The sequence below is a fragment of the Vulpes vulpes genome, chromosome 4, assembly GCF_048418805.1.
Source record: "Vulpes vulpes isolate BD-2025 chromosome 4, VulVul3, whole genome shotgun sequence".
Taxonomy (NCBI): Eukaryota; Metazoa; Chordata; class Mammalia; order Carnivora; family Canidae; genus Vulpes; species Vulpes vulpes.
Window position 1 is genome coordinate 114,520,749 of NC_132783.1, and position 16,705 is coordinate 114,537,453.

General features: G+C 42.3%; 1 protein-coding gene across 4 annotated transcripts in view; it reads right to left on the reverse strand.

The window, feature by feature from the left end:
• Positions 1 to 1,489: 1,489 nt before the first annotated feature.
• The window catches only part of GRIA1 (glutamate ionotropic receptor AMPA type subunit 1), a 302,439-nt gene continuing 287,223 nt past the window's right edge, over positions 1,490 to 16,705 (reverse strand). For all 4 annotated transcript variants that reach the window (XR_012001207.1, XM_072756784.1, XM_072756785.1 and 1 more), the window contains 2 exons: positions 12,058 to 12,192; positions 1,490 to 4,363 (listed from right to left, as the gene is read on the reverse strand). Coding sequence is in view for 3 of the 4 variants with exons in the window: in XM_072756784.1 (XP_072612885.1) it covers positions 4,163 to 4,363; positions 12,058 to 12,192 (336 nt within the window). In the remaining variant the exon portion in view is untranslated. The remainder of the gene's footprint in view (positions 4,364 to 12,057; positions 12,193 to 16,705) is intronic.

Sequence of the window (16,705 nt, forward strand, 5' to 3'; positions counted from 1 at the left end):
GTAGCTGAGCCTAAGTCCATTGCCTTGTATCTCCCAGGAAGCATCTTGGTCTTGGCCACAGAGAAAGCTAGCTCCACTTTCCCCAGGACAACCCTGAAGATCCTTCTCCAGGATGAATCAACTATTCTGCAAGGGACATTCTTGTCAGTCTCCTTTCCAACATGCTTGCTGCTTCCTATCCTAGATCTGTTTTAGAAGAGCTATAAGTAACTCTTTCTCCTCTTTTCCCTTTTTGCAGTCCTGTCTGGATTAGTGATTGCTCATACCCCAGAAAGATATTTTGGCTTTCCCAAAGGTGTGGCATGTGTAGCCTTAACCTTTTTTATTTTATTTTATTTTTCAGTTACTTTCGCATTACAGGAAGGTAGAGAATTGCTTGCCTCTTATTTTCCTGGTCATGATGCATTTCCTGGTTAGCAGTGAGATGGGTAACATAAAGGCTTTGGATTCAGGCAGACCCAGTTCAAGTCCTGGCTCTGTCACTTCCAAGAGTATGAACAAGTTATGTCATCTTTTTAAAGTCTGAGTTTCTCCTCCATAATGCCCTATCTTAGAGGGCCACTGTCATGATCTAGAAGGTACAAGGTGTGTTTAACATAGTAAGTGGTCAATACATGGTAACCTGTGCTCTTAAAGCCATTATGATCATTATCCTATTTGAAAGTAAGGTGACAGAGATGAGTTTTCTCCATCTGTCAATTACTGTTAAAGTGTTTCTTCATTCAGAGGCACCTTAGGTGTTAGAGGTGACTGACTGCAGGTGGGTCCAAACACCTGGAGCTGGTGGCTGGAGCTTCACACAAATCTACTACCTTCTTTCTCTTCCCTCAACCCTTTACCATAGAGAAGGTAGTTACTCTCTGAAATGCCACAATTAGAACTTTGTTCATTTATTTTAGGCCTCTGACTTCTGTTAATATGCAAAATTTCTTGGGAAAGAAAACACTTGAAATTGTTCTTAATTACCAGTATCTAAATGTCAATAAATGTCAGGTCCTTTATAGAAAGCCCATCTTGATGGAGTGAAAGAAGAACTTTCAGACAAGAATGAGGGGTAATGTCTCCTGGGACCAAGATATATGTTTTAAAATATGGTTTAAATTGGTTTTGGTTGTGATTCTGCCCCTTAAAGATATTCTAGGCTCCAGTTTCAGGGTGTCTGGAAGACCAATCCTGTGAGCCATCCAGTTCTCTAGTACTGTGACCATTGTATGTCAAACCCTGCCCCAATTTAGTTGGAACTGTGGCCTTTGAAAACCATTATCACATGCTCTCCCTGCCCCCACCCCCCCACCTTTGGTTATCCTATTTGAATGAATAACTCCGTGTGAACTAGTTCAGCTGTAATGACTTGAGAGCTGTTCGTGAATCAGGAATGGTGATTACCATTAAAAATGTACTAGTCCTAGGTTTAGCAAAAGGAAATAACCTCTAGAGCTCTGACTTCAGAAATGGCACAAAAATGGAATGGACAAATATGAAAAGTAGGTAATGGATCCACAGTGATTTAATTCTCGGTGATATTTTCATTTTATGCAAATACCAAAAGAAAAAACCCCTGGCTACTTGAAAGAAAAACAGAACCAAAAAAATATTTAGTGTTTGATCAAGCAAAAATCCTTTCACACATCTGCTAAGAGAATTAAAACAAATATAGATGTTAAATAAAAGGCCCAGGTACCAAAGAGCAAAATTTAATGAAAGCCAGAACTGTTAAGTATGGATTCCTGTTGAGAAAAATGTCAATCTCTTTCAGAGTTTTCCCATTGCTCTATTTTTAAGAAAAGTGTAGTAAAAATACATAATACAAGTTAACTTTTTTTCTTGCTTTTGTTTTCCCCGTCACCCCTCCATTGATAAAAAGCATCTTCCTCTGGAGTCTTGGACCCCCACACAACGTAGACCCTCATTGTTAGCTTAGATGATCTCTCCCACTCAGATCATGTTACTGGTGAGCTCAGTGGCTGGAGAGGCATCTTACCAAAGGCAAAAGGTCTTTGAAGCATATTGATAGTAAGAGGGTTAGTTCCACCTGCTCTGAAATGCACTCCCCAATGGTGGGTCATAACAGATTCTGCAGTGGTAGGCTAAGGGCTGAAAAAAATCCGGTGGGAGGGCAGAAGAGGATGGGGAGGATATCAGCTGGCAATAGTGAAAAGTAAAAATCCATCTTGATGGTCCTGCTCCACGTACCATGCCCACATTGACACGTGAGAGATTGGACAGCACTTGATTGGACAGCACTTGAGTTGAAAGGGTGAAGAGTTTGATTTGGGGATGGTTCTTTGCTACGGCTGATAATAGGAGAATGGGAGAGACATAGAGATGGTGGGTATCCACTGAGAGGATCCACAGATGAAGCCAATCATGCTGAACCTACTTGTTGGTAGGCTCCCAAAACTTTAGTTTTTCAGTTGCTAATGATAACCCCCAGCAGAGAAGACTGGATAGAAGTAGGGGGTAAGGAAACAAGCCAGAACATGGTTATCAATAAAAGCTAAAGACACATGGCACGCACTGAATCATGCACCTAGGAGAGTGGCTGCTGGACAGCTGGAAGCCAATTGCACCAAGAATGAGAGCTGGGATCTCCACAAAAGCTATATGCCAGGAACCCTGCTCCCAACTAAAGTTGTAGTCACCCTGGGCTTCTCTCCATGAACCCTGTCACTTCTCCAATCTTGCTTTAGTTCAACTTTATAGTCACAATCATGGGCATATGAGTCTGGTCATTGGAATAATACATCCTCATTCTGAGTTAGCCAGGGGGAAGGCCAGCCTTCTTAGGTTAGAAGAAGGGGTCAGATCTGAAGGTACCCCCAATGTCATTACCAACTTAATTCATCTCCCTATCTTCCTTAAAGTTATTCATCCTTGGGCATTTTACTTTCTAAAGTGACAGCATATTACCTGGCCACATGCTAAAAAAAAACCCCACTTTTAAATGGACATAAAAATCCAAGTTCTCCAGGTCAGCAAAACCCTAAGCTTCATATTTGGTTTCTTAATCCTAGGACAGGACGCATCATGAAACGTTCTCTTGTTTGTGGGTTTCCATGATGCTTTCTCTTCCAAAATTCTTCCATCCTTTTCTTTTGTACTTAGTTTGCATAGCCTTTTCCCCTGTATCAGAGGCTCCAAAGAGAGTCTACTCCACAGTGGGGTTCCTGCTCAGATGTCAAGCAAATGAAAAGTGAGAATCATGGGCAATATCTTCCTGGCTGTCAGCTATTCCCAAGGCTGTACTTGGTTCAGGAGGCCAATTCAGCCACCAGAGTGCCTTTGGGCTTGAGCATAGCAGAAAGACATACTTCTTAGCACTGAGGTTGACTCTGTGAGGACACATACCATTCCACCTAAAGCCTATGGGATGGCTGTTACACATTAAAGGAAGCTTTCTCTGAGCCTCCAGTAATAGCTTCTTGAGTCCTTCTTTGACTGCACACCTGCCTTTGCCCTTTCCACCACCCTTTGGCCTGAATTGCTTATCACACATATTCTCAGCTACATCAGTGCCTAGGAAGCGCCCTTTCTGGGGGAAGGCAGTCTACTCCTCCAACAACATCCGTCCTCATCCATGGCTTGGGGCCAAGGAATGGAGGGTAACTGAGAGAGCTCCAATGGTGACTTAGTTTGAAGGTTGCTTTTTTCCTTTTGCTTGCTTGTATGGTGGAACGGATCTTTAATCTCCAATCTGAAAACTGAAGAGACATGGGTAGGGAGTTGGAAGTAAGAAGCCAGGAGAAGGAAGGGGCCTAACAGAACCTGCAAACCATGGATGTTAGTAAGAAAAAAAATATTGCACACACTAAGACATTAGCAACCGAATAAAAGAAAACAGTACAGTTTCCTCATTAATGTTCCTGTAACTCCATTTCAGAGACACAGGCTCTATTAGACAGGGTATTCTCCCCTTATTGCAGTGCAGTGTTGTTTATCATCCTCACTTAGCAAATGGAAAAATGTGAAAGAACATCAAAAAAGGAAAAGGGACGGCAAAATGATTTTTCAATTCTTCAGGAAAATCTGTTGAATCATCTTCCTTGTGGTCATGGTGGTTGGTGGCGGTTGCGTTTCAATTTATTGTTTTTGGCACTGAAGGGTTTGGGATGGAACTGGGGGAGCTTGAGCATGCTCCCCAAGGGGTCTCCATCTGCTCCAGTTACAATCCCGTGGCTCCCAAGGGCATCCCTGAACTGTGGCTCATGCAGGGAATTGACTGCATGGACTTGGGGAAGTCGTGGCTGACTACCCGGCCGTTTTCTCCACTACCGCCACCGCTGGTTCCTGCCCCACTGTTACGTGGGAGCGTCGATGTCCGTATGGCTTCATTGATGGATTGCTGTGGGATCAAACAGAAACCCTTTTCAGGAGGACCGGGGGTTCTTCCCCAGGTCCTTGGCAGTGATTGGCAAGGAGAATGAGTCAATGCTGGCCTTAAAATCTCACCCCATATATCTTCCCCATCCAACTTTTTTCCTTTTCTGGAATGCTAACCTTGGCTTCCTGCAAACTCACAAAACTGCTGTGAGGATCTGAACAAATCTGATCTCTTTGGACTTCTGTTCTCTCTATGCAATGAGGTGCCACTAGATCCTTTCTAGCTTTTATACATTTTGTGATTTCTGAAAATGAAGTATTTCCATGGTAGTATTAATGATAATAAATGTAGCAACATGACCAAGTGGAAAAGTTGTGGAAAGGGGTTTGGGAAACTTTCAATTTTAGTTCTGGTTCTGACATCAACTAGTTATTTGACCTTGTGCATAACTCCTTACCTCTCTAGACTTTTTAAATCTCCATGTTTATAAAATGTGATTATCTGTGCACCTGCAGACTTTTATTAGCAATAACAGTGCTACTGCATGAAAAATTATTTTTTAAAAAATTATTTTAAAAAATCTTTTTTAAAGGAGTGTGTTATTGTTGAGTTAAAATTTAAAATTACCTTTGATTTACTTCAGGAAAAATCCTATCCTACCTCTAGTAGCATGTATTATGGGAATGTAGGACTTATTTGAATAATTGTAAAAATGTAATTGGAAAGAAGCATGTGCTAAAGAAAATGAGAATACATTCCAGAGATCATTATCTGCATGTCAACTTCTTCCCATCAGCACATATAACCTGACTTCCAGACTGACACATCAAATCAGTGCTACTAAGCTTGTGATTTCCAGAATATTAGAATTCTAGGTATGAAAAGGATTCCAGTGATCACCCTGGGATCAGATGGGTGAGATGGAATATTCAAGACCACAACCTGAAATTAGAATCATATCTTTTTAGTTAAGAGGAAGGGTTCTGTTCTGAGTTCCTTTGGAGATAGAAGCTTCATGACATGAAATCCAAACTCTTCTCCTTTCCTCTCATTTCTAACTTACCATTAAGAGATAGTCATAGAATTTTTGAAGTGAGGGTTGGTTTCTTGGGAATCAACATAAAGAATTATCTATGAGTTGAGAGTTTTCTGAGACGAGACCAATACTACCAATTCTTCAAGGCTCATTCTGTTCTCTCCTTCTTGAAGCCATCCTAGATTGTACCAGTAAGTACCCCACCACCCCTATGGCGCAGCCTAGTACTCCTACATTATACATGCTTTTGTAATGGCTCTGCTTCTGGTATGTAGGTTTTGTGTTCTTTAAGAGAGCTGTCTGGAGGAGGGCTAGGTTCATTTCTTCCCATCTGTAGCAATCTCCCATAGTGTCCAGCATATAGTTAAATGCTTAATAGATATTCTTAAATTTGTCTTTTAACAAAAGCCAGCCATCTAGGACCCTCCTTAAAGAGTTTATGGGCTTTCTCCTCTGCATATTGCCATGATTTTAACCATCAGAGAAGTCAGTCAATCTCTGGTGGCCAAAAGACATAAACAGGAGTTTGACCTAATTGTTTCTACTATACTATGCTGAGAGTCTTATTACTGGTGATTCTGATAATGCTTTTAGGTGTTTGTTCTTTTTAAAATCCCTTATTCAGACAAATTTGCCCCAAAGGATACTCTACCCATATTGGTTCTGCTTCCTCCTCAAACCTCCAGACTTGGTTTATTTACATTGTTTTGATTGTCCTCCACTTAAGAGGAAGTGTGACCTCGATTGCATTCTTCTAAGTGAAGGCCCAATAAATATGACTGTGATGCTCTAAAGGGAAAATGTGAAAAGAAAACCCAAGGAATTAATAGTTACTTGTTCTCACTTAAGCTTATTTGTGTGTGTGTGTGTGTGTGTGTGAAGTATGGAACCTTCTATGGATTAGCTTGAAATGTTTATCTTCTATGATTTTTCTCTGCCACATCCCAGTAATTAAAAAATAAAGTTTAAAGTTTATAAAGATCATCCTGGTCTTTGATTTTTAAAAGGCCTCACATATTCCTATAACATTCCATTGAGGGTGGTATTTGATGAATTTATCTTAAAGGAGAAGATTGGTGGCATAATCAATATTGGTGCCTACCGAAGTCTGAGATAACTTAGCAGGGCATGTAGCTAAAACCTTCAATGTTCACACCACTTGGAAGTAGTTTTTCAGGAAGCTGAGAGCTTCTCCAAGGTCAATCAATGACTTCATACTCCTATTGATTGAGTGCAGCCTTCTTACTGCCTTCTTTCTAATACATTTATGGGTTTTCAGGAGAAGAGGTGAATAGAGTCAAAACTAGGGAATGGAAAGCTGTGCTAAAAATGACTAGATCATTAGTTCTGAATTTGACTGCACACTGCAGTTATCTGGGGAGTTTTGGGGAAAAACCACTGATGCCCAAGACATACCCTCCAAGATGTTAATTTATTAGGTGTGGTGTGTGGCCTGGACATCTCGATTTTTGAAAACTCTTCAGGTGATTCTAATGTGCAAGCAAGGTTGAAATACACTGATCTAGTTTATATTCTTCGCTTTACAGAGAAACTAAGGACTTATGATTGGCTGACTTAAGGTTGTAGTTATCTGTCACCTAATGTCAAAGTGGATGACCTCCTAACTGTACCTTTGGAAAGTGCAGTTCTCCCTTATCAGCCTTGATATACCAGCCATTCTTAAAGCTCAACCTTACAGACGTGTTTGAAGCTGATGTTCAGGGAGAAAAGCATGAGTGAAAAGTCCAAAGTCAAAGCCCCCCACGTTGCCTCTTTTCAGAGTCTCATTTCTCTAACTGTGATTATATCCTAAACTTCTCAGCCACTTGCTTTTCCAAGAATAGTTTCCCCAGCCTTCACGCATCCTGGAACACTCTAATAAAAGCTCAAATCTCAGTGATGACCTCCTACTAGTATGTGTGCTAAGAGTCAGAGTGACCGCATGCTGTGGAGGATGCACCTCTGCATTACCAAGTCTCTCTGCTGTTTGATAATTCCAAAAAAATGTGCAAAGCCTCAGCTGCTGTGGCTTAACCATAGCTCACGTCATACATACAATTATTTTCCACAGGGAACAAAGTGGGCAATAATAAAGACCCTGGTTATATTTAATACCAGCCAAGGACTCAACTCTGGTCTGTTTCCCCAGGCAGAGGAGTGGCACAGAGGATCTGAGACTTCAATCTGGAGTGTGTCTTAGGCTATATATTTTTGCTACTATATGACCATTTAGATTCTACCTTAATAGTGTGGTTGTCTGAAGTCCCTCCCTGAGTCCCCAGCTCTCATGTGTTTTCTTCCAGCAGTCTTCCTGTGTCCTGGTCACCTGGACTTCTTCCCATTTCTGGGCAAAAGTTCTGGTTGCTAACACATGTGTATCCTTTGTAGGCAACTCTTTCCCCCTGGTTAATTCCTTCCACATTTCAAGTCAGCTGGTATGTTTCTCAAGGAAACCCCTGTGACCTGTCTCAGCTCTTATTCCCTGATCAGGACTTGACAGCACCAGCATTTTTCTTCAAACACTCATTGAACATGTAAATATTTGCTTATTTTCTGTCTTCCCATAATACTTGTAGCTTCCTGAGAATAGAAGCTAGATCTGATTTGTTCCTAACTGTGTCCTCAGTGCTGAGCAATGCGTAGCTTACAATGATGCTCAGTATATCTTTGTGGAAGAAATACCACCAGGGTGCCTTCCCATTGTCCCTGTGACACCTGCTGTGTGTCTTGCTCATGTGACATGTCAAAAGGGAAAGGGACTCGACAATACACAAGCAAAAGATTATCTATCATGGATGGCCTCAACAACTCCCTCAGAAAAACCTAAGAATAGATTCCATCTTATTTGTCTATGCACTGTGGCTACCGCTGCAGGAGACACATGGTAGGTGCTCAGAATGATCTATTCCTGCATTGGAAGTCCAATTTCTATTTCTCCAGCTCCTATCTTGTGTGACCTTGCTAGGATAAGCTACTTAGCTTCTCCAAACCCCTATTTCTTCATCTGTAGAACTTCAAGCACAACAACGAAAATGTATATAAAGCACTTTGAACATGGAGGTTACTAAAAAGATGTCTCCTTCCCTTCCTTCCTTCTTCCTCTTTTCTACCCCCTTCCTTTCCTCCTTCTCTTGTCCATGAACAGTGGGGAAGGGCTTCTTGACTACTGTTGAGAAATTGGGGGCTGGCTCTGAACCATGTGTAGGGATTGAAGGCCTTAAAAGTTCACCAAACACTGTGATCAAGATAAGGAACAAGAGGGAAGGTTCTCACCAAAGGCCCATGACACTGCCAACATGGGCCTCTGCGTGTGGTGGAGGCCATGTCTTTAAAAAGCTAACTGCCTCTGGGGAAAGCTAATTACAGAAAAATAAGGAAAATTGTAAAGTTGTGAAGTCTGAGAGGCAGGTGGATGGTATTCTACTTTTCTCCTTTGGACTAGAGAGATGTTGATGGATCTTCAAAAATTAGGAGTTGGGCTGATTAATAAAGACAGTAGAAGTATCTTTTCTGCAGTTGGAAGATTAAAAATTCTATTAGGAGCCTTGGTGAATTGGGCAGAAGTTGTACCAACCAATGGAATTAATTATAAAAGATTGTGGTGGAAGAGCTTGGATGAATGATTCTAAGAGATCCTGGTGTTGGCTTCTGAGAAATTCAGCATCTTTGTCAATGGAAGGGTACGAATGTCTCCAAGAAGTTATGACCTGACTCAGTGGCCTCCTCTAAGTATTCTTGTCTTGATCTGAATGTTGTGATTTCAGTGGTGAAAGTCAACTGTCAAGTTTTAAGAGGATCCCAGTCTTTAGCCACCCTGGTACTATTACCTTACAGTGACCATGATTGGTTGGACATGGTAATCTCATAGGAAGGACCAGAAGTCTAGGCACCTCATGCTTTGGTGGATGCCTGCTCTCATCAGATTTTATGAGCACAGATGGGGTCAGAATCAGTTTGCATGAGGTTGTCTGTGCTTTCAGGCTGGGTAGTTTTGGTGGTTGTATGTTCTTACCCAAATATCAGCTCTCCCCCATGCATCACCTCAGCTTCAGGAGATTTTTCTCTTCTGGGTACAATTCTACATTAATTTTACTAATAATTACCCTATGTGTGTGAAATGTCCAAAGAGAAATTAGGTATAGCTTCTTACCTTAAGGAACTCACAATCTATATAGCTCAAAAAAACCTAGGACACTTAGGAGTGGCAATAAAAGAAAGGTCTGAAAAAGACTGTAGCTGGTTATTAACAGAAAATATTATATATTCTAGTTATCATTGTTAGTATTGTTATTTATTGAGAGCTCATCATGACCCAAGCATTTTGCCAGTCCCTTTATATCAATTTTTCACATAATGCTCATGACAATTTTATGAGATATGTAATGCCACTAGCCCCATTTTACAGAAAATGAGGGTCAGAAAGCTACTGGAACTTGTCCCAAATTATATAGTTAACAAATGGAGCAGGCAGGGTTTATGCTCAGATACTCAGTCTCTAGAGCCTGTTATTTATTTATTTATTTATTTATTTATTTATTTATTTATTTAATTTTTTGAGCCTGTCCTTTAGACCACCACACTGCACTGTGTTCTGGGGGAGCAGTGGGGGGGCGCTCTTGTGATATGTACTGGGCTAATCCTGGGTCCTCTGTTTGGGTCATGGTCCACATGGAAGGTTTTAGGGAGTTGTAAAAGTTGTAGTTCAACCTAGCTCTTTTTCTGTTCCACTCTTTGTCTTTCCATACTTTGGAAAGTGAGATAGGAGAATTTTTAGATTTATGTTTTGAATAGAAAAGGCAAGAAATCTTTGTTTAGGTTCTAGGAGACCTTGTTGTATTTGCCAAGCTTCTTGGAGGTCTACCTGGGTTTTAGATCTGAGGCCTATGCTTTTGCTCTGCTTTGTCCTTTCTGAGAAGACCTGGTAGTTGATGAGCTGGTTAAGGGTAGGAGTGATGTGCTCCTAGGTCCCCTGGCTAAATACCATCATACAACCATCCCTTAATTATTCCTTGCTATTGTTTCTTAGTTCCATCGCCTTTGAAATGGGCCCTATGGGCAGAAGACAGGAGAGAGATTATTCTGCATTAAGGCACAGGGGTGGGAAGCATGAAGTGGGTGGCTAGAGTACGTAGTATGTAAGGAGAGCAGATTGCTTGGGAGGGGAAAGTAGGCTGGAGCCATGATGTGGAAATGTTGAATGCCAGGACAGAAGGTCTGAATGCCAGGACAGAAGGCCCTCCTCCTCCAACTCCCACTCTCTGTGTACAGAACTGAATACAGAGTTTCCAAACAGGGGAAGCAAATGTCCAGCAATGTCTTCTCCAAGAGCGACCCTGGATATGTGTAGGGCTGTTGGCTCAAGGCAGGGAGAGGCTAGGCGGGAGGCTGTGGTCAAAACTCTACAGTGGGTGTACTGAGCTTATCTGGGCTTCTTAGGGCATGTTCTAGGAGAGCAAATCCTACCAATGAATCTTCTTAGTCTAGTCAAGCCAACATCACAGCCTAGGTTACATTGCTCAGAGTGACTATGTTTCTCCACTTTTGTTGGTCTGAGTCCCACCCATCCTTCCTCTTAATTTTTGTCTTGTCCCAGAAGCCTTCTCTAATTCCCACCTCCTCTGTATTCCTATCAGCCTTCCTATCTATAAGTTGCTTCACTGAGTAATTTTTCTGGCAATTTTTTTTTGTTGTTGTTGTTGAAGGTGTTGAAGGTCATAGATTGCATCTCAGTCCTCTCTGTCCCATCATGATGACTTGCTTGTGGTGTTGCTCACATAATTCACACTTGCATAAATATTTTCATATTGAAACTAAATGATGAAATGTGAGGGGTCTTGAAAGTCATTTATTCCAAACTCCCTTTGAGTACTAGAATCTATACGCTCCCCAAGAGTTAACCCATCCTCTACTTGTATACCTCCAGGGATGGGATGCTTGCTATTTATTGGAATAGTCCATCCCATTTTGTGGTAGCTTTGAAAGAAAAGTAGATCTCACTGTGTTAACATCTGTTCTCCATAGCTTTTAGTCATTAGTTCTTGTTGTACACTTGGGGACCCGACAGAACTAATCTATATTTTTTCCACCTGAAAGGCCTTCATATATATTTTTTAAGTCTTTATATTTTTATAAACAGCCTTCATATCCTCCATAATTCTCTTCTCTGGTTATTTACCATCAGCTGTTTTTGATGTGGTTTGGGGTCATCTAGCTGATCTGCTTATCCTCTCTGCATGATCCTCTTTGCTGAAATCTATCTCACAGTACAGTGGCTAAGAAAAGACCTAACTCACCAAGCATGGCAAGATTATCTATTTTGTAGATGGTAGACAACTTCTTCCCTATTTTGGGAGCTATACTTCTGTTAATGCAGCCTCAGGAAGAATCTACTTTTCTAATGACCACTCTTGCCTCACATTATGTTGACTACCCATATAAACTTCTCTTCTAATCTCACCACCCCATCTCTGGCTGATGCAGTTGTTTCCCAGACCTATCTTTACCCTGACACACCTCATCTTCCTTCCTTTCTCATAGCCGTCTCCTTTCTTGTCACCTTTCTCATCACAGCTTACTGCCCCTTGCCTCAAACTGACCTCAACCTCTTATCACTCGCCACCCTTTCTAATACAAAGACTCCCAGGAAACCCAGCTATATCACAGAACAAGGTAGGAAAAAGGCCTGGGGAGACGATGCCACCTTCATCCGCTTGGATTCGCTACGGGATTTGTAGCAGAACTCAATTAAGGCAACCAGCATGGCTAGTCCAAGTCCTCCGATCAGGATGTAGAACACGCCTGCCACATTGCTGAGGCTCAGAGCGCTCGTCTTGTCCTAGGAAGAGGAGGAGGGAAAGGGGGAGGGGAAAGAGCAAAGTGAGCCAAAAGGCTAGAGAGCATCTAAGCAGTAGCATTTTTACACACATACGCTCAACCCCATTGCCCTTTTTAACCTTTAAAATAGTTAGAGAGGCTTTTTATTCATTGATAGAGTGCTAAATATTCCTAGGAAAAGTGTTTGTGTGTAACAATATCCCAAAGCATCCCTGATTGTGTTTAATTTATAATTGTATTTCCCTCCCTCCTCAATGCCTATTCTGGGACAAGAGACACCACAAGAAATTCAAGGCAGCTTCTATCAAAACCTGCATCCTTGAGCTTACCCTATTCTTTCAGAAAAAATGTACCTTCCTTTTCAGCTCAGTTCCTGTCCCTGACCCCTCTGTTGTGCAAAGAGAGCCTCAGCCTTGCTTGTTGTTTGTGTCTCCTAGTGTTTTTCTGAGTTGGCATTTAAAATGATCTTTTCCCTCGATGTGCCTTTAATTTCAGTTTAATAAGGCAGCCACTGTACATGTAATAAAGACCAACCAATGTATACCTTTAACATACTGATCTGAGCCCCAGTTTAGGGACAAAGGAAACGGGGGGCTTGAAACAGTAAAACAGTCCTGAGATAGAAAAATGGCTCTATTAAATCCTAATGATTATGCTTAATTGGTATCATTTTTCTGTTGGAGGTGTTCTCTAAGAGACGTTATAGGCGGATGCAGGTAGCTGAATTTAGAAATCTCTACTGCCTGTGATAAAAGATCTTACACTAGTTCTAATGCGAACAGAGTGCTTAATTACTAGGGCCAGGGGACAGTACCTATCTCCAATAGTGGGTTGACAGAGCTCACTTTATGGAGCCTGAGAAATACCATCAGTCTGGTAAGACTATCCCTGCATTCTTTTATCTCCAGTTGGGTTCAAAACTGGGAGACTGAGGAGACTGGGGCCTGTTACCAGGTGGTAAGAACAACTGAAAGAAACTGGTGGCCATGGTGGGTGTAATGCTCAGAGACAGGGGAAACTAATCAATAAAATTCTTGACACAGGCAAGTGAACATCTTTAAATCTTGGGAGAATACTCATCCCCAGATGTCATGGTGGCTCTAACATCTTTGTTTATATTGTTTGTTCAGGTACAACAAGTTTCTCATCAAATTAAAATGAAATGCATGCTTCAACTGGCACAGATACACACCATGGTTGGTTAGTTGGTGGCACTGGATAGGATATAACTTTTACGTCTCTGCATGGGCTCTTTTCCAGATAGGGAGAAAGGCAAGTCACACAAAGGGTGAAATGTCTTGCCCTAGGGACTTCTTTGACATCTGCCTATTAGAATCTATATATGTGGGAAGGGATTTGCTATTGACTAAGTCAGTGGGCTCTGCCCTAGTTCTACTTGGTGCATTGTACAGGATTCAGCAGGGCTGAGCTTGGGGACCACAGCTGGCAAATAGCAGCATGCCTTCCCTCCCTAGAAGCAGCCTTGGCTAGCAGAGCTGTAGGATTATCTAAAGCACACCCCTTTGGTGGCTTCCTGTATTGCTAAAGCAGATGGCTCTTGAATATGGGTTACACTTGGCAAGGCATATTCTGGCTTTGGAAGCAGTGAAAATGATTATTCCAAGGGGTAGAATTTCTCCTGTTCTGGTATAATGGCCTGATAAGGGATATGTGCAAAAATGAGTTTGGTGCTTGGTTGAAGAGTTGGCTGAACAAGTAAATTCCCACTTGGCATTATTTTTCAGAACACTCAAAATGTCTCCCTGTTTGGTGTTTAGGAGGTCTGTAATTCTGCTTCTGGAGAGTAATTCTTCAGAGTCCTTAGAGGATTTATGGTTAGTAGAAGTTCCAATAAAACTCTTCTGTGTGGAACAGAAAAACCAACCTGACTCTTCTGTGTGGACAGGGCTAGGAGTGTGGTGGAGAGGCATGTTAATGTGTTACCACTTCACACCTTAAAAAAGAGTGGTTGACAGTGATGCTCAGAAGGAGTGGATAGGGAACAGGTCTGGGGGAAGGTGGTACACAAGAATCTGGGAGGAAGGAAATGGTCCTGCTGGCTTGACACACCGATCAGCCTTTCAAAGCTGAAATGAAACTTGCCTCCTTGGTCACCAACATTGTTTCTGTTTTCTTCCTCATGGTCTTTTCAAGTTTACCTCGGTTGAGGATTGCCTTCAAGGATAAGGGAGTGGTAGCATCTTTGTTGTTGTTGTTGTTGTTGCTATCTTCAAGAAACCCTGAGAAAGCATCTACCTCCTTGGCCATAGAAGGTGGGGTGTCTATTTCTGGTATACCTGGGAAGGAAGTAGGGCCAGATCTTCATATGAAAGTAGGGAGAGGGGCATATTCTATGTAAATGAAGAAGAGGGAGAAGGAACATCCAGTGACCGAGTGCTTCACTGTGTCTGGAGGTGGAGAGCATCTTTTACTTCTGAAGGTCTCTGGCTTACAGAGATGGCAGCGTAAATATGTTGGGGGACACATCCCACACAAATAGGGTAGCCGGATGGTAAGGAGACTCCCACCTCTTGCAGGACTCACAGTGCCACTCATCTTTCTTATGCCAACACAGTTCTGCAGTAGCAGGGATGAGGGAAGTCCTCTGGAATCAAGGGGGCACCTGGGCTCTATCACTACCAATACCAGAAAGCAAACTTAGATTTAGTACAGCTGCCTAAAGCTGGCATACTTTGATGAGATATGGAATGAAAGGCTGCTATTGCTGTCTTCTTAGCTCACATAGTTGAGGAGTTTACATTTAGGCAAGGTTTTATGATTTCCCTTATGGGCACCATTTGATTTTTGATAACAGTAACTTTAGTTTTTTCAAAGGAGGCCCAAGACAGCAACCTACCGTTTGGTTGCCATTACTGAGTTTCTTTGACTCACTCTCAGAATGATGGGATATCCAGGGGCAGGCTTAAAAATCCATTTAAGGACTGGAGCTCTGATTCCTTCTCTGGCCCATAGTGTCCATACAAGAGGATGTGCATAAACAGCTATGGACTTCTGTATAAACAGCTATGTTGATGTTTCCTGGGCAAGCTATAAACTTCCCAGCTATTACCATGAAGAGGAGAAAGATAGAACCTGAGTCTTCTGAGCACCCTTCTGGAGGACCCCATTCTCCTCCCATCCCATAGCAGCTGTACTCCCAAAACCCAGGCAGCTTGTTGGTGGGAGTGAAAAAGTCACAACTTGTCTTCTGCCAGGAGGGAGGGAAGAGAGTGACAGCATTGAGAAGAATGACAGGTGAAAAGAAAAACAAATTAAAAAAATCCATTTTTCAGCATTGTTGGGCTTGTTGTCATGGTGATGAGCCCCCCTACCTTCATCTGTCCCCCTTAACCTATTGTGTTGAATTGCTGTCTCCCTTATATGGAAGGGAGATGTTTTCTTTTTCACATTTTTTCTTACTCTTCCCACATAATGGGGGACTGTCCCACACTCCCTCTGTGTTTCTGAGCCAACATCCCTTCCAGGATTGTGGGGCTGGCTTGAGTCTTCATAAAGAGGTTTGAGCCAGGCATGAGCAGGAGAGACTTGATGTAGAAAGTTCCAGGGAGAAGCCAAGGCCTTTGGCCACAAGACCAGTTCCTCCCACAGAGACTGGTGCTGCCCATCATGCAAGTCCTGCTAAATCTGGAACTAGGCTTAGGTTTCTCCAACTGCTTCCATTCCTTCTTATCCTCCTGTTAAGGCTGTGTACTCTTACAAAGCAAAGGCTACAGCTCCTACTCTTCTTTCCATTCCATTGGGATTCCGTACCTTTTCTGATGTCATTACAGCTGGACTTTTAGGGGCTGCCTGCAGTGTTTCACATGCTGAATCTGTTACCTGACTTTCCTTTCAGGGCCATGAGAAAAGTTCAATCCATTTTCCACCTACTAGCCTTTCTGCTATAGTAGGTTTTCCCTTGTGCTTTCCCAAAACTTAGATTTTTAGCCCATGAACCATTTCCCTGAGTGGCTGGTTATTTCCTAGGAATAGTGACTCAGCAGTTGGCTAGGTGCACTCACTAGCCAGGACCAAAGTTTGGAAGCTATGGGGAGGTGGATTTGGTTCCATTAAAGGAAAACCTTTTGATTCAACAGAGCTGTCCAAAGGTGGAACACTCTGCCATGGATCGTGGTGAATACCTCAAACATGGATGTATTCAGGGAGAAGCTGATGAGGTCATCTAAGAGATGCAAGCAGTGGACAAAAGTCAGATGAAGGAACCTTTGACACTCACCCCAACCCCAAGAGGTTTGAGGCATCTAAGGAATTCCTAGAGGGCCTGGGATCATGCTTTTTATAAATTCTCTCTAGAGACTAACCTCTTTAGGGGATGCAAAAAAGGAACTCATATTAATTGGCAACTTCTGCTGTTCCATTTCCAATCTAGGCCAGTTCCCTAGCCTGAGTATTTTCCCCAAGAGCAACACAGGATGAGAATTGGCCCATTGTACTAATAATTGGCAAGGCAAATGCTGTGAAAGTAAGGGTTGTGGGGGCGGCTCTTTCCAGCA